Source organism: Myodes glareolus, chromosome 10 (assembly GCF_982192425.1).
Source record: "Myodes glareolus chromosome 10, mMyoGla1.1, whole genome shotgun sequence".
Taxonomy (NCBI): domain Eukaryota; kingdom Metazoa; phylum Chordata; class Mammalia; order Rodentia; family Cricetidae; genus Myodes; species Myodes glareolus.
The window spans coordinates 84,865,980-84,883,756 of record NC_142035.1 but is presented as its reverse complement, the minus strand read 5'-3'; the positions used below and the strand labels follow the sequence as shown (position 1 = coordinate 84,883,756).

Here is a 17,777-nt window from a genome sequence, read left to right as displayed (position 1 = left end):
GCTATGACATGGCTCAGCAGCCTGGGCTCTTCACTGATGGGACAGACGGACCTTCCATGCAGCAGAGCAGAATCAAGGCAGTGGAGGTAGCAGAAAGGAGTCTAAAGGGCTTTTATGGATGAACTGCGACCCAAATGCGCTAGAGACCATCAGCTGAGCTAGTGAACCCGCACCAAAGCGAAGCCCATTTCTGTACTGTTCCACGTCTGGGGTGAAGCCCAGTGTACCCGCCACCCGATGACTGCAAAAGCGATGTTCTTACGATGGCTCACACTTAGTTTGGACATCATGGGGGTTCCCACATGTACTCAGAGACAACAGGAGAAACAGCAGGGAAAAATTCACCCATCTGTGAAACTTCTGAGGTATATCTGCTTGGATATGGTTAGGAACCACTTGCTAGGGATGTTGCCCAAGGCTGTCTCTAAATTCACCACATCCAGCCCCCGCCAAAATGAGTTTCCCCAGCTTAATGACACTGAGTTCAGTGGGCCACAGCTTCCAACAAGATGCTCATGTGGGCTAAGACGACATGATGCAGGCATCTGCCCTGATGCACAAGAATCCGGAGACCATAGGCAGCCTGCAGCTGGCCATGGCCAGTTCTGTGGGTCGAGGGCTCAGAGATCCCACCTCAGGTCAGCACAGGTGAGAAAGGGGACACCGGCTTTGGAATCAGCCTTTGAAACTTATTTCTACCACCACAAGTCCCACTAAAACACTCTCAGGGACTCCACTTCTTGTCCCCACAGCAGAATCAGCATGGGGAAGACGAGGTGATGCGTAGAAACTCAGGACAGGACAGGGCCTGCAGGCAACAGCAGCTCAGCGGGCAACGAGGACAACGCCTGCCCCCATGCTCAGCTGCACACTGCTCTGTTCGTGTGCAGGATCTACAAACGGCTGCTGCGGCAGGGAGCATCACCATTCCTATCCACACTCAAACTCTCTAGTTCTGCCCTACGGCAAGAACCTGCGTGGCACTGCAGATGGCTCAGGGTCCAAGTGGTGAGAAATAGCTGGCACTGAGAGCACATGAAGTCGACAGTAAGGGCAGGCCGCTGTGACTTCTGCTCTTTGCCTAAGAAGCCCAGGTGGAGGCCCAGGCCGCGTGGTCTGACAGGGTTGTGTTGAGTGCAGAGTGCTGTAACCCCGAATTTGGGAGAGATAAGGCCCTGCAGTGAGATGGGATGCTGGAAGACCTGGAGCTGCTACCAGCTAGTCTTTTTATTTATAAGAAAGGGAGGAGGGATTTCCAGCTTCAGTTATCAAATTCCTAATCCTAGCTGACCACACTAGGTTTTCTTGGCTTTAACTGGAGAACAGCTGGGAATTAGAGAGCTTATGCCCACGGTGATTCATCCTTTCTTCCTAGGAAGGCTTAGAATGATGCTAAAACTCTAACACAGCCTTTAAATTTTCTTATAGAAGAAACTATACATATTTTTTTAAAAAAACAGACTTTGATACAAGGAACCAGGGAGCTAGCTGTGGGAGCACAGTGTCTAGTCAGGCTGGTTTCATCTGAGCCCTGAGTGAGCCTGCCCAGCCTCTGGCAACCGTCCATGTCACAGGGATCATCCACGGAATGGAAACAGGATAAAAACCCAGAGTAAATTTCCCTCCCAGGACAGGAGAGAAATTCTACCTAACCCGTGTCCTACTTTCATCCACGGACACTCACTCCTCCTCTGGGTTTGAGTTAATAGGGTATACTGCTTCTGAGCCAAAGCCAAGGAGTCATGTGTTTTTATGGTGCAACAAGGGGCAGCTACCCCATTCTGTTTTGGAAACCTTGGTGACATCACAGGCTAACCCTTGAACTTGGGCACCCAGAAAAAGGGAACAGTGAGTCAGAAGAGCCTTAGTCACAGGCTTCGGAAAGCTATGGTAGAAAGAGCCATGAGGTCACCCAGGCTATTCCCTGCAGGGTTGCTCTGATTCTATCTGGTTTGGGTTTAAATGACTCAAGGAATTCTCCAGGGAAAGTGAATCTATTGGAACAGCTGTTACCAACTGGGCATTTGTTGTTCTTCAACCAAAATTTCAGCCTGGTTTCCTGACATCCAGTTATTCGTCGCTTCCAGGAGACAGTGTTGTCTTTTCAAGTAGGACTGCCTAGAGTGTAGACAGGAGCAGGCTGCCTCCTCTTTACTCAGAGGCCGGTATCCTGAGTGTGCCCGGGAAGACAGACAGCTGGGAGATCAGTTGAATAAACAGTGTTCCTGGACGTGCAGCTTCCCATTACAGTAACACACAAGCCAAGATGCTAAGGAGTCAAGGAAGACTTCAACAAAGCCCAGAGAAGCCACCTCTGTTTGGGTTTCAGCAGCTGTCTGCCTGTGGAAGGCTCCAGAGTCACTGACATGTATTTACAATCTCCGTTTGCTAACGTCATAAGGAACAAATATGTTCAGATTTTTCCCAGAGGCACAAGGCCATTTGTATTTCTTCAAATTAAAGGGGGGAGGGCAGCAGGAAAGGGAATGATGGACCAAATCATCTGTGAGCACAGTTATAGCAGTGTTTAATTTGCCTAATGGTAGCCCTTGATTTAGAGATTTGTCTCAGAGCAACCGTTCCCTTCGTAGACATGCTGGCAACATGGCTCCCATCCAAAGGAGGAGGACCTGGGAAGCAAACTCCACAATTTCCAAACAGCCACATCACCAGAGTGCATGGAGAAGCTTCTCAAAGTGCTTCCAAGAGTGGGGGAGGGGCTGCTAGGTGCACAGCCCCCACCTCAGTGGCAACTTTGTGGACATGTCCCATCTCCAGGTGTTCCTCTGGGGTCTGGATAAATGGTCCGGAAGGTTAGGTTTACTCTCGGTTCTCTGGAGTGGTATTCTTTGGGCACGCGGTGCTAAATGGAAATATTAATAGTTGTCCGGAATAAATACACGTGCATTATTTTTAGTTCAACATGATTTACAACTTATTTATGAAGATATGGAAATAGCTCCATTTTATCCCTGTCTAAACGAGCAGGTGTTCTATAGTCCCGTGGGAAAAGGTCTCCTCTGAAACAAAATTCCCTGATCCCTGGCAGCAAGGCATCTCGACCTTTTCTAATTGTTGCTTCTATCTAATGTGACTTTACCCACAATGACCTAGAATAGTTGCTGTGCTGTGAGGCCCCAGATGGCAGCCACTGAGAGTTTTACAAGTAAATTCATGCTAGTCACGTGTGAAGTGGCCAGCAGGCACAGCGGCCAGAGGCTGCAGCGGTAGCACGGACGGGGACCCCTCCACCACTACAAAAACCAACCAGAAACCTCTGCTGAGGGGTCTGCTCTGACCGGTTCCCTGGGTGACATCACGTTATTGCTACTTGCCCAGTATAAGCACTCGCTTCCCTCCCTACGTGTACTTTGAAATGGCTGCTTCTCAGGGCAGACGCTGCCTCCAGAGAGAAATTAGTGGTAGTTTCAAGTCCTCACCTGCCAGTCAGCTTGTGTGGCTCCTTCCATGATTAGCAAGGTCCCGTGATCCAGTGGTATCTTCACTCTTTCCACGTATGTATAGTCTCCATTCTCTTCCTAGAAGACAGCAGCCATTCCACTCAAGTTTTTGTTCATATGGTCAAGAAGCAAGAGAACCTGGAGGCAGTTCCTCCTCAGCCAGGCTGTGGGAGCTCGCTCTGTCTCTTGGCAGCCCCTTGGCCTTAAGGCAGCTAGCTATTTTACTCTCTACTCCTTAAGGTACTTATTTGTGCCATGGGAAAGAAGATACAAGTAGTAGCATCTGCTGCCCAGGGCCAGTCTGTGCCTCAGATGATGTGTGTGAAGGACGTGGGGACCTGCAGCAGGAAGAACTGGGTGAGATCGTGGTAGTCACCGCTCCCCAGGATGTTCAGTCCATCCTGACCTAGGACGAGGTTCAGATTCACCTACCTCTGCTACACAGTGTTAATGATCCAACATAATGGGAAAAAATAGCCTTTGATCAAGGCATGCTTCACCTGGCAATAATATGCTAATTTACTAATTGGTAATTATTTTAAAACAATGTTTCTCAACTCGTAATGCTGTGACCCTTTAATACAGTTCCTTATGTTGTGGTGACCCCAGCCATACAATCACTGTTGCTGCTGTTTATTAACTGTTATGAATAGTAACGTAGTATCTTATGATTTCTGACGGTCTTAGGCGACCCCTATGAAAGGACCGTCTGACCCAACCCCATAGGGGTCGTGAGCCCCAGGTGGAGAGCCACTGCTTTAGAACTGACCCCAGCTCTCCCCTTGGCTACTCTAGGTGTTTGGGAGATGTATTCCTGTCTTGTTCCAAACAGAAATTCTCTCAATAGCAGGAATTTCTCAAAGAAAGGCACTCTGGCTTGACTTGGTCAGTGCTGTCAAAGCAGCCTGGCTGTTTGATGGTTATGCTTTTGAGAACGGACCACAAATCCTGAACACACCGGATAGTTCCGCTCAGTGCCTACACTGTCACTACAGCGTGCCTGGCGAAAGAAGTCAGCAGGTGGTTTGCTCCTCTGTAAAGCTCTGGTGCGGCGAACAGCTTCCTGGCTCAGTCACCAAGAGTGAGAGTCACCCTGGGTGAGAATGGGGCAGACCTGAGCTTCCTGCTTTCTTCACTTCCCGTGGGTAGAGACAATGGGCCCATCCGGCCACCTGCCTCCCTTCCATGCGACAGTTGTGTTTGGGTCATTGCAGGGTTTACTGTAGCGCGAGTCTGTTTATGTTTATTACTGCAGGGGTCTTTCTGAGAACTTAACTGTTTACAATCATTTCCCCAGGAAAACCTAAAATCAAAACAATACTGAACTTGTACAAACAGTCTATGTTCCAGGGCCCAACCCTTGGCAGTGACTTTGTCAAGGACAGCCAGAATTTTTACAGACAGAAGACATAAGCAATGTTTGAAACAACTTTCGATTGGTTGGCTGCTTTTTTGTGGCTGTCACCTTGTCTCTTCCAGGAATAAGTAAGTAGCAAACAATGGCCTGTTGCTGCTCAGTCCAGCAGAGCGCACTGGGAAGTGGCCCTGCCATGGAGGCCATGCCCACCTCCACATTCACCTACACTTCAGAGGGTAAAAGTTGGTGCTTGGAAAAGTATGCCAGACACAGGACATTTTTCTTGCTAGAGAAAAGACAGGAAAAGAGAGGGTCCATTCTTCATGACATCAGAGGGCTTCAAGGCTTAACATAGACTGAGAGGCAGGTCTGCTCAAGTTAAAACTTGGCTGGAGGCAGAGGGATCTCTCCTGCTCTCTACAGTATCAGCGGGGGGGTGGGGGTGGGGAAGGGCCAGCACGGCATGAATCTGTAATTGTGCAGACACTACGATGAGAGGATGAGAGCGAAATGACACTCAGAGAAAGACTTCACACAAGGGCAATTCTGAGACCTTCTAGAACGGCAACGCTGCGGGGAGGTAGAGGTGCTGAGAGCAACGTGGGGGTTGGGAGTGCGCACTGTAATTCCATCTGGAACCATGAAGTTGACTACATCTGAGGCAAGAGAATTCTGCATGCAAGAGGCCAGCACCAGCATTGACAGAAACGAAGCTTAGCACACGCGCTCGATACTCTAATGATTTGAATTCTCCAATGAGACAAAGTTTCAGGCATAGTCTAAACACATAATATTCAGCACAGCCACTGGCCACACCAAAAGACAGGTCCTTGAGGGTGAGCATTCATGTGGTGCTCACATGAGGGTGAGCATGTGGTCGGAGAGGTAATACTGCTTCTTCCCTGCTTGTAATGCATCCCTCCTAACACCAGCGACTTAGAAAACTATTCCTAATTGCAGGAGATGGACAGTAATTGAGGCAAGTGTGGAGGTTTGAAAGAAAATAGCTCCTAAGGGAGTGGCACTATTGGAGGGTATGGCCGTGTTGGAGGAAGTGTGCCACTGTGAGGGTGGGCCTTGAAGTCTCTTTTGCTCAAGCTTCCCTCAGTGTGACTAACAGTCAACTTCTTGTTGCCTGCAGGATGTAGGGCTCTCAACTCCAGCACCATGTCTACCTGCATGCTTCCATGCTCCCTGTCATGATGAACCTCTGAAACGGTGTGAGCCACCCCAATTAAATGTTTTCTTTATAAGAGTTGTTATGGTCCCAATGTTTGTTCTGGGTGACTTGAGGAGCAGGGGCCTCACTATCAGAGAAGTTCATTCATAGCTAGCAATGGCTACATTACCTCTGTGACCCTCTGCTATACCTAGGCAGGACAACAATGTGCAGCTTAAGATAGAAATGTCTATCCCTGCTATTAGGTAAAAGAAGCTTCTAGGCTAACAGTCCACCTATGGGGAGTGACTGGTGTCTGTAGATGTTCTGAAGTTTTCCCACATATTGTAACCTAATAAATAGAAGGAAAAGCCACACGTTGCTTATTTTTCTACCCATCCTGAAGAGAACCCTCACTCTCCAAGTACAGCAGTTCATCTGGATGCTCGGGTACTCTTTCCTAAGGAATGCTGGGGCTCTGCACATTCCTGCCGTCATCCTACGAAGGTACTGTCCTATTTCCTTTCCTTAGGAAGATGGAACTTAGGGAGAAATCCTGGTTGTGTTCATTGCTATGTCATTATTGACCCCCACAGACAGAAAACTAGGTGATTTCCTTCTCATTAAAAAGGTAATGCACATTATGGAGCTTGGATTTTTCAGGTAATCACCTCTTTTTTTGTCCTAAAGGGTGTTAGAAATTTCAGCCATCATTACTTTAAAACCTTCACATTTTCTTTCTAGAATAATACATCATGACTCATGTAAGGGATGCAGTTCTAACTGTTCAGCATGTGTGCTGCTGTTGGTTGGAAACACTCGTGACTAGGGCACATCAGTAGATGGATGCTAAGTGACAGAGGAAAGTGCCAATAACACGCAGAAGCCCCCTGCTCCTCCCTTCCAGAGTCCACACGCAGTACTCCATCTATACATCATTTCCACTTCTAATGGATGAGCACTTAGCTGTCTTTAAATAGTAACAGTTAAAAAATACTGCCATGTAATATTGCTTTGCACAAGCATTTTCTTTTCTTGACACTCACAGATACGTTTGGCCATCTGTGTGTCAGGCACTGTAGCAGTGCTGGGCACAGCAGTGAAGATTAGGTCCATTGTGAGACTGAGATTTTAATACCCTAGTGTTGCAGATCTGCTGCTGCTGCTCTTTGTAAAGGACTAAGAAAAGGTGACTCAAGCAGCCTTGAGGCGAAGCATTACTAAACATATATACCTTGGATAGAGTATTAAAGATGGAACACCTGGGCAAAGGTATGACCTTTAAGGTGCTTGATTATAGTGCCAAACTGCTTCCTCGAAAAGCTTCTGGCAATTGGTAATTCCAGGAGGAAAATATGGCAGTACTGATCTTCTGGCTGAAGACTACCCATTGCTGGTGGTGGGAAAGCGAGGGAACGGACGACACAAGTAAGCAGCCCGCTCCACTTTCCCCATGTGCACACCCGCTGTCGTCTTTCCTCCACTGCAGTCTCTGTCTGCTATGCTGTGGGGTTAGCACTTTTCTAACTCATCCGTGACTGCAGACACTGAGCTGGCAAACCGCTCACCTCGGCATAAGTCTGGCAGGTACTGTTCTTGTATCCTTCTGCCTTTTAACTATTGTTTGATGTTGAACAGCTCAAGAGTTTCTGGATATGACTCCACTGACCTTTCTTTGGCCTCTTTCATGGGTTTTATGCTTAGAAATGCTTTTTCCATCCCGAGGAAAGTTAAAATATACAACTGCGTTTCCTTAGGGGGAAAAAAACCTCACATTTTTAGACTTAACTCTTTAGTCTAAACTGCATTTTTGTTTTGTGAGCTTTTGTTTGTTTTCCATGCTCTTTGGGTTGGGAAAGGGGGGCGAGGTTTCATGCATGGCAGGCAAGCACTCTACCACTGATCCAATGTTTCTCATAACAATATCCAAGTACTGAATGGAAGGCTCCTGCTAGGCTTGTAGACAGGTTTAACCATGCTGGTAGCATGGTGGAGGTGGGCATGTCGGGCACTACATACATCACACACAGCCATCACTAATCCTCAATGCAAACCCACAGGGAAATGCTATCCATTTCTCATAAGTCTGGGGAACTAGAATGAAAAGCTGGCAGGAGGCAGGGCAGTAGGTGGGCATAGACCTGTGAGTGCTCAAGCCCACAATCACTTCCCCTCAGAGCTTTCACATGGTGAACTCCAATCCTCATGCCTCCTTATGACACGACACATTCACCTTACAGGAGGGAACCAGCACCTTCGAGGAGCATAAAAGAGAGATGCAGCCAGGAATGACACAGCAGTCAGGGCAGTGGGGATCCTGAGGAGCCAAGGGTCTGCAAACTGGGGTGAATGCTGATGGGGAGCAGCCCCTCTCACTGTTGCCCAGTGCTGGTTCATGCTTTGGCTTTTCTGGAGAAGAAGCTAAGTGGGGATTTTATATGAAATCTCCAGTTAGAAATGTGGACAGTTAATTTAGTCTCTTTAAAAACACTCAAGGTGTCTCAGTGTGCTGCTGCAGGACCTCCCCCGAACTCTCCTGCTTCTACGCCAGTCACCCTGGCTAGTCTGTGACCTCACACCCTGGCTAGTCTGTGACCTCACACCCTGGCTAGTCTGTGACCTCACACCCTGGCTAGTCTGTGACCTCACACCCTGGCTGGTCTGTGACCTCACACCCTGGCTAGTCTGTGACCTCACACCCTGGCTAGTCTGTGACCTCACAGAGCCAGCTGTCATTGCAGCTCTTCCTTGGCCCCTCCCCCGTGCCACACGCTGCTCTGTCTTCAGATATCACATCGCTGTCTCCCCACAGCAGAAAAGGCTGTTCTAGCATAATAATGCTCCCCAGTGTGTGCTGGGTTAACAGCAGAACGTTTGGTATTCTACAAAGCCTCGGAAGAGCAATTAAAGAAAACTCTCATCTTGTTACTAGGATCCTAATAAAAACAAAACACAAATAAGCAGAAAGGGCAATGGGAACAAAGTAAGCGCCTGCTACCTGCTTCTCATTTCCCAAACTCACAGGAAGCACCGGGCACATGGCATCGCTAGTTAGCACACTGGAGGCATCAGAGGAGACTCACAGGCTACGGCGGCCCTGGAAGCCCAGACAGTACTTAACAGGGAGGTATCAAGCATGCCTAAAAGGCAGGCAGATAACTCAGGAGAACAGAGCAACCACACAAGGAGTAATGGGAACGCCGTGCAGGCCAGGTGTAGATAATGTGCACACCTGACAGTCTGGTTATGGGTTCCTTCCTGCCCATTTGTCCTAGCAGCAGCAACAACCTCTTCTGAGCTAGTAAACCAATGACAGAAACAGCTCAAGTTTGGCCCTGCGCCCCTTTCCCTCTGTTCTCTCGTCTTGGAAACTCAGCACACAGTTTGTAAACTGTCCTGCGATAGGGTGACACTATGTCTGTTATTACCTTATCTACAATGAGGACAGTAACAGCAGTAACCTGAGATTCAGGACAGTAGGCGGGCAACATGATAAAATGACATTTGTTATCAGTGCTTCACCTGGCGGAACTCTCACAATCTGGACGATGTCTCTGACAACTGAAGCCACGTAACGGCTACTTTACACGTGTAAGTTCCAGGCATCATAAACCTACCACGCAGGAAAAGAGTTCCTGGGGCTAGAGATGAAGAACATTTGATGCTCTTGCAGAGAACCTAGGTTAGGTTCCCTGCCACCCATATGATGGCTCACAACTGCCTGTAACTCAAGTTTCAGGGGACCCTATGCCCTCCCCTGACCTATACAGGCCTGGCATGTCAGTAGCATGTGCACATACATGCAGACAAACACTGAAAACATAAAAATAAATCTTGAGAGAAAGGACCTCTTTACAAAAGGATAAAATCAAATCAAGAAATTTTTCTTACACCACCTGAGTTAACAGCAGCACCTCCATCCACGGAGTAAAAAAGCTAAAAACATGGGAGCCATTCCTGATTCTTGCACCCACATTTGAAACACTGGCAAGTTCTGTTGCCTTACCTCTCCAAACATCCCTCAAATCTACGCTCTTCTCCTCCTCCCACAGCATCTGGTTCAAGTTAGCAGCGTCCTACTGGGTCTACTGCTCCCCAGGTAGTCTAATGCTATTGCCTGCCCCGCTGTTATCCACACAGAGCCACAGTTATCCTTAAACATGGGAACAGATCATGTCCCAGCCTGCACTGATTCTCACTGTGCACAGAGTAAAACCCACACTCCTTCCAATTGTATAGCTCCTGGGACTTCCATCTTTCTTCTGCTCAGTGTCATATCCCCAGAGCTAAGCACAGTGCCCAACACACAGTAGGTACTAAGTGAATATCTGGTTGGTGGGGAGGAGAAAGGTGGAAATGCCGCTGCTCCTAAAATTACTATCTGGCATTGGGGCAATGGACAGAGGATGATATAGAATGGGGCTGAGAGCACCCAGGGAAAGACAGTTTTGGGCATTTGGATATGTGGTAAAAGAGCAGGGATGAAGATGTCACTGGGAGATGGAGGAAATCTTTAGACATTTCAGTGAAGAACTAGCAGCAAGATAGGGTGGAGGATGGTGCATGCCAGGATTCTTGAGGCAAGAGGATCATAAGCTCAAGGCTGTCTTGGGCTATATAGCAAGATCATGCTTTAGAAAAGAAAGAAAAAGGAGGAGGAGAGAGGGAGAGAAGAAAAGGAGGAGAGAAAGAAAAAAAAGGAATCAGAAAGCCAGGACAGTGGCATAGCCACTATAGTCTTTTTTTGGGAGGCTGGGGGGGGGGACTCAAACTCAAGACAGGGTTTCTCTGTGTATCTTTGGCTGTCCTGGAACTCACTCTGTAAACCAGGCTGGCCTCAAACTCACAGAGATCTGCCTGCCTCTGCCTCCCAAGAGCTGGGATTAAAGGCGTGTGTCATCATGCCCAGTGGTAACTACAGTCTTAACAGTCTAAGAAGCTGAAGAAAGGGGACTGAGAGTTCAAGGCCAGCTTGGGCAATATTATATCAAAAAAAGAAAAATAAGAATTCAGATCATTTAGACACTGATTTGGTGAGAAACAGGGAGCAAAGAACTAAATATAGCATTAGTCTGGCCAAGAAATTAGTGACACAATCACCAGAAATGGATTTCTATGCAGTGGGTTGGTGGTTTTTTTTTTATTTTGTTTTGTTTTTTGAAAAAATAATGACTCAAACTTTAAGGCTGAATTCGGAACTTCCATGTGCTATTATGAAGTAGAAACATCTCACAAATGCAGAGAAAATGATAGCAGAACCTGGGAAAAGAGATTGAGAAGTCGTTCTCCAAAGCTCAGTCGAGACATGAGATCTGAGGATCTCCTATTTGTTTGCTTATTGCTGCTTAATCAAATCAGTGCTGTGCACTGGGGACACAGTGACAAGACAGCGGCCTCCCCACGTGGCATTTATAAACTAGGAGAAAGATACCAGAGCCAAAGATAAGCTCTAACATCCTTATTTAATCCATCTTAGCATGTCAAGAAAAACCCCAAAGGAGATAAGAAGTAACAAAGAAGGTATATGAATAATCCAGATAGAACAGGACTGGAGAAGCCAGTAAGAAAAAGACACGGAGTTTCACGTGGCACAAGGTGGACAGCACTGAGCAACAGCGCATTAGGAGAGGACGGCTGAGGAGAAGCAGTGCTTTTGGCTTTAGATAACGGCATCCACACACTTCTAACAGAGCAGGGCAGGGGAGCAGATGCTTCAAGAGGAGACTACGCAGCAGTTCATTCCAGCCAACCTTACCTCACTTCTCTCTTCTTCCTTTTATAACCCCCCATTTCTCACTTCAGAATTTTTTTCGTGTGTGCACGTGCATAGTCGCACAGGTGTATGGGAAGTCAGAGGTCAGTTTTCAGCTTTCCACTGTATTGGGGCCGCCTCTGTCTCTCTGTCTCTAGTTTCAGTCATTTCACTCCATGCTAGCTGACACATGAGCTTGCCTCCCACCTCTGGAATCTGGGGATTGTAGATGTGCATCACTGCATTCTAAAGACAAACTCAAGTTGTCTGCTGATTAACCACCCTGGTTGGTTGAACTTGCATGTTTGCTCTTATGCTCCCCTCCCCAACAGCCAGTTCCCTGCCCCCAGAGGAGCATTGTTGGAGAATTAATCCCAGGGCCCTGAAGTACTCTACCACTCAGCTACACCTCCATCCCCAAATCTATGCTTCATAACCAAGAGCAGCCAAGGCGCTAGAACATGGACAGAAGCAAGTAGAGCTTCCTCAACATGATAATAGATATAATGGGGTCCTCCCCCCACCAGCTCTCTGACCCAAGGATCAGACAACTGGTAAAACGGTTTGATAAGTATACTAAAAGCTGCTGCCTCTTCCCCCACCCCAAGCTGCAATATTTCAAACAGTAAATGCAGCTACCTATATGCTAAGGCCACATGTCCCCCTTCTGCCCTACCTCCCAACACATGGCTATGTCAACAAAGGCCCTTTCGTCAACTATACCATTCCATTGCAGCTGGTTTTCCTACAGTGTTTGTATTACCTGTGAGCACCTGGCTGGCACTGACGCTGCTTCATGGGTCAGGCACACCAGCAGCAATACTGAATGCAGTGGGGCTATTGTGCAGTGGTGAAAAGGGACCCCACAGTCATTTCTGCAGTTCTGCTGACTCACCTCACAATGAAGTGACAGTATCCTGGGCATTGATCCGAAGCACACCGCTTTAAAAACAGAAGCAGCCCCTCTGAGATGAGATCTGAAAAAGCAGAGCTTTGGATCACAGAGCTCAGGGGTTCAAAACCAACCATTTGAGGTTCTCTTGCTACATACAACTGTCTGGAATTTTAGCAAATTGTTTCTTGTTTTTTGGCATTCATTAGGTTTGAAAGGTTCTGGAGAGTAAGTGTGAAAAGTAAGCAGAAAGGGCAGGTGGGTGCAACCAATTACCCACTCCAGGCATTGACCTTGCTGGACCACACCAGTGCCCTGATGGCTCACAAGACAGTCTGGAGGCCTGAGTAGTCCTTGGCTGCAGCATAGTTCTTTGTAGGCAACAAAGCAGAACACTGCAGCCCACACCAGCAGGCAGATCCCTGTCCTTCCTCCTCAACCAGACGTGCTAGAAGGGAATGGAATCCAGAGGGAAGCACTCGCTGGTGTTTACTATTCAGATTGATTGTTGGCAATTATGGAACTGAAGCAACAGCAAGCCCAGCTTTTCACTCAGAGCTGTAGCCACTCGAGCTCCTGGATGTCGCCTTGAAATCTGAAGCTAGTGATGAGGATGCTGTTTTCAATGACACACATTTCCCAGAGATGTAGTCCAGAGGAAGTGCTATCATGAAAGAGTGCAGCGCCAGAAACACCCTTCGTCCTCCGAGAGCAGGAAAGCACATCCAGCCTGCCCGGCATGCAGCTGACCACACCACTCCAGAGGTGACCCATCAATAGCAGAGTGCTCGTCCAGGCTATTCCTGGGCATGACCTGACCACACATACCTCACACCTCCTCCTGTGCCTTCCATCACATCCTTCCGCATTCCTGTTCACAAAGAGAAAGGCTGCCTACATCCTCAACCTGAAGGGACCCTCTTCCTCCTCATCCTGAGACCTAGCTATCTCCACAAACACAAACATCCCCTGAAGCCCTCTCATATAGGAGATGGTTACCTCTCAATCTAGTAAGGGTAGAGCATCCTTCCCCCTCCCTAACACCTGTGGACCACCGCTGCAATATCTCCTTAAAAATTCATGCTCCCTCCAGCTCAAGTTTTCTCTCCTCTGTCTTCTTTTCCCTTGGCCCCAGGTGTAAACAACGTCTAAGAGGCTCCTCACTGGCCTTGCTCTGCTCTTGCTCCTTTCTAGCTTGGGCTCCACATAAGAGCAACACTGACCATTTACAGCATCACCCAGGCCAAGATCTTCTGCTCCGCACATTCATTGGCTTCTTCATGTACTGAAATGTCCTCCCTGGAGTTCCCAAGTGTCTGCTGGACCCAGCCTTGCCCATTTCCCCATCTCTTCACCTACTGTGCTCCTCATGCTGGCTCACTGGCTCTTCAAAAACACAGTCCTTTTCTCCTAAGTTACACTGCCATCCACCAAGAAAGAATCACCAGAACCCTCAGGAACAGTCTTAGAGTAGCGCAAATGGTAGGAAAAAACTCTACTGCTCTGATAAGGCTTTAAGGTCAAATTTGCTGGCAAACTTCATACTTAACAATGGCATACATGGAAATACATTAAAGTATTTTGGAAAATGTGGTTTTAAATCCAGGAGTACAGAAGAGGAGATGAGATACCAAGTCTGGATCCCCATTATCCACATAAAAAGCTGGGCATGGCACCAAGTGACTGCAATCTCAGCACTGGGGAGGCAGAGACAGAAGGATTCCCTGGGGCTTGTTAATCACTCAGTCTGGCCAAACCAGTGAGTTTGTGTTCAGTGGGAAACAGTGTCTCAAAAGATAAGGTGGAGAAGTCACCCAGAGTCACCCATCTGTTTTCTACACACATATATAGACACCCTTCCCCAACACTAAAAACCAAACCAAACTACTAAATCTAGGGTTGGCAAGATGGCTCAGCAGGCAATGGCTCCTATCATCCAGCCTGATGGTCTGAGTTTGATCCCAGGACCCACATGGTGGAAAGGAGAGAACCAACACACTCCTAAAAGTTGCCACCGATCTCACATATGTGATGTGGCACACACATGCCCTGACACATACACATATTACTGGCATACACGCATATATGCATATGACTGTAAATGAAAAGAAAACCTCTAAATCACTTCACTGGGCATGGTGACAATCTATAATCAAACATACAGAAAGCTGAAGCAGGAAGATCCAAAATGCCAGGTCAACCTGGGCCACACAGTGAGAAGCTTTACGGATAAACAAGCAAAAGAAAAACTCGGGAACTAGTTATTTCCAGAACATATTAGGGCACAAATTCTGGCTGAGACAAGGTCCCAAGGAAGCAAATGATAATTCCAAGTCTTCCAGAGCTTCAAGTCTGAAGGTAATGTATCAAGTCAGGGTAATGTATCTTTCTTTACTTACCCTCCCAGGCTCCAAGGAGTTCAAACCCCTCACTATTTCTGATCTGGCGGCTGCCCTGTTCTCGGGGTCCCACTATGCTCTTACCACATTCACTTTTTTAAGCTCTAGCACAGCATTTAGAATAGCTCAAATCCACTGCCTTCTTGGAAAAGCATTTCAATGATTCCCTTGAAGTCACTACAATGATCATTTCCCTTTATTAGAAAAGAGTTAACATAAAGGGTATAGATAAGTGCTGCTTCCCAGCCCCGGGGCAGACTTCCTTTCACTGAATGGTGTTTGAGAAGAACATGTTCATCAGGACAGCAGACGCTGTGATTGGATGGCTTAAGGAAAAGGAGAGCACATAGTCAGTGGTCGGCTGTAATGCCAGCCCCTGTGGGGAGGCTAACTGTGAGCCTGAGGTCAGGGTAGTTAAAACAAGCAAGATTCTGTCTCAAAACAACTAAAAGGGGGACTGGAGAGATGGCTCAGCGGTTAAGAGCATTGCCTGCTCTTCCAAAGGTCCTGAGTTCAATTCCCAGCAACCACATGGTGGCTCACAACCATCTGTAACGAGGTCTGGTGCCCTCTTCTGGCCTGCAGGCATACACGCAGACAGACTGTTGCATACATAATAAATAAATAAATATTTAAAAAAAACAACTAAAAGGACAGATGATGATAACTAAAAACCATAGCAGAGGGGTCACTGCCTGCGGTGGACGCTCACTAACTTTGAATGCCACACAGTCCAGGCAGTCCAGCTTCCAAGGCTAAGCCACTCAGTGCTATAACATTTTTAGAGTTCAATATCTTCCTTGTTTTCTAGCGCTCTGGGAAAAAAAAATCAATATTTATGATCAAAATGACTTTTTAATACTCCAGTATTCCCAGGAGTGAGTATATTATAAATCATTTAGTGAAGTGTGTTCTCAAAGACTCTACCATTAGTCTTGCTTTTGCAGCCACCCCCTCTGCTGTGAGGCACACCCTTCATAAGGTGCCAGGAAGAGGAATGGCCAGAGAGAAGCCTCTTCTGCCTCAACACAATCATCTTGATGTGGAGAGAAACCCCTCCTACAGGCACTATTCAGCTGATCAGGAAAAGAGCTCATCCAAGGTAATTTGCTACAAAAACAAGGCTTTTGGCATCTAACCCTCCAGTGCATCACAAACTTCCTGCTATTATCTAATAACCCCCCAGCCATCACTGTTTCCACGGTAACCGACAGAGAAATAGCAGCCTGCCAACCGGCTTTTGTAGCTCCTTTTCTAGTTTGCTCCTCTGTATAGAATTAGTTAGATGGGGAAAGAACCAGGCTAATCTTTGCAAACAGGAACATGATGTAGTTTGGAAAGTACACTGGGCTCTGGATAAGTAGTGCAGAAAAGCTTTCAGAAACCCACTCTGATAGGGTACAAAAGGTCTTTTTGACACAGATTTGCTAAGTTTTCTCTCATCTTTGGACAGGGCAGGCTAGCACTGGCCAGTTTCTGATTTAAGCCACACCAAAGGAAGGGACAGGATGCAGAACAAAACCAACAAAGACTACTGTGTTCTTTGTACCTTACCGCCACTAGAGAAAAAACCAGAGTAAGACTCCACAGGCCGGGAGCAGAGGACAGTGAAGGAAGGATGGGCACCCTGTTCTTCCTTGTTTAATCCCGAAGCCATGGGCTCCACAAATCAGAGGATGTGTAGGGACCAGAGATCCCCTTCCATGGCAGCAAGGGAGAAACTGTTTGAAATAGTGTGTAGAACATGTGGCAGCTTCCAGAAGATCAGTAGCCAGACTGATCTAGGAACCAGACTGCAAAGCAAGCAGCTGTTACAGGGGTTGAAGAGTCTGAATTTGTTATGAAAAAAAAAAATTCTCTTTCTGGGCACGGTGGCAAATGCATTTACAGCGCTGAGGAGATAGAGGTAGGAGGATCAAAAGTTCAAGGCCAGCTTTGTTACACAAGATCCTGTCTCTCAAAAAACAAAACAAAACAAAAAACCAAAAACAAATAAGTCTTTGAAAGTAGCCCCCAAAGGCCTCTGTCTCAAAACTCCATAGATACGTGAAACACAAGAAGTCTCTTGGCTTTTATCTGCTTCAGATGAGAAAGCAACTCAGACAGTGACAGCTCTCACCTGGTAGGTCAAAGCTAACACGAGTGTAGAAAACTCCCTCCTACAACCATCTTGTTGGCAGACAGGAAAATTACAACAGTAGTGACATTCAGAGACAGGTCCTAAGAGTACTGCAAGTCAGACTCCACGTGCCACACAGAAGAGTGACTTATCCTGTTTAACTTTGGGCTGTGAGTCATGAGTCTCATTCTCTGAGCCACTACCTGAATTTAAACAGAAAAGTAGACAAAGATTTGAATAGCTGATTCCCTTGAATCCTTCAGGAAAAGGCCTATTTGCAATAAGATGTAAGCCCTGAGAAATATTTCCATGGCTGTCAACTCAAAGAAAGGCTTCTGCATTTGGCTACTTTTATGGGCTCCAGAGTTTTGGAATCTGTTAATGAAGTGTGAGTGAGTCCTCCAAAGTTTAAACATGCGCTGTGTTTACTCGAGTGGAACTTCTAGGCTGTAGTCACCAATGTGTGATTATAATCTCCAACACAATAACACTCAGCTTCTCCATCTTAAACAAAAGTCAAAATTGAGAGTATGTACAAGAATTATGCCAAATTCAATCCCAGTTGAAATGAGGCCAGAAGTCAAAACTTACTAGAGCCAGTGACCTGGGGTACTGACTGTTTATGTTTCTTCCCAAAC

General features: G+C 47.0%; 1 protein-coding gene across 9 annotated transcripts in view; it reads right to left on the bottom strand.

Annotated features, from left to right (window-relative positions):
* Positions 1-2,504: 2,504 nt before the first annotated feature.
* Alkbh3 (alkB homolog 3, alpha-ketoglutarate dependent dioxygenase) overlaps positions 2,505-17,777 on the bottom strand; it is a 33,653-nt gene continuing 18,380 nt past the window's right edge. For all 9 annotated transcript variants that reach the window (XM_087911366.1, XM_087911364.1, XM_087911365.1 and 6 more), the window contains 2 exons: positions 3,441-3,539; positions 2,505-2,863 (listed from right to left, as the gene is read on the bottom strand). In XM_087911366.1, the coding sequence (XP_087767492.1) occupies positions 2,744-2,863; positions 3,441-3,539 (219 nt within the window). In that variant the 3' untranslated portion in view covers positions 2,505-2,743. The remainder of the gene's footprint in view (positions 2,864-3,440; positions 3,540-17,777) is intronic.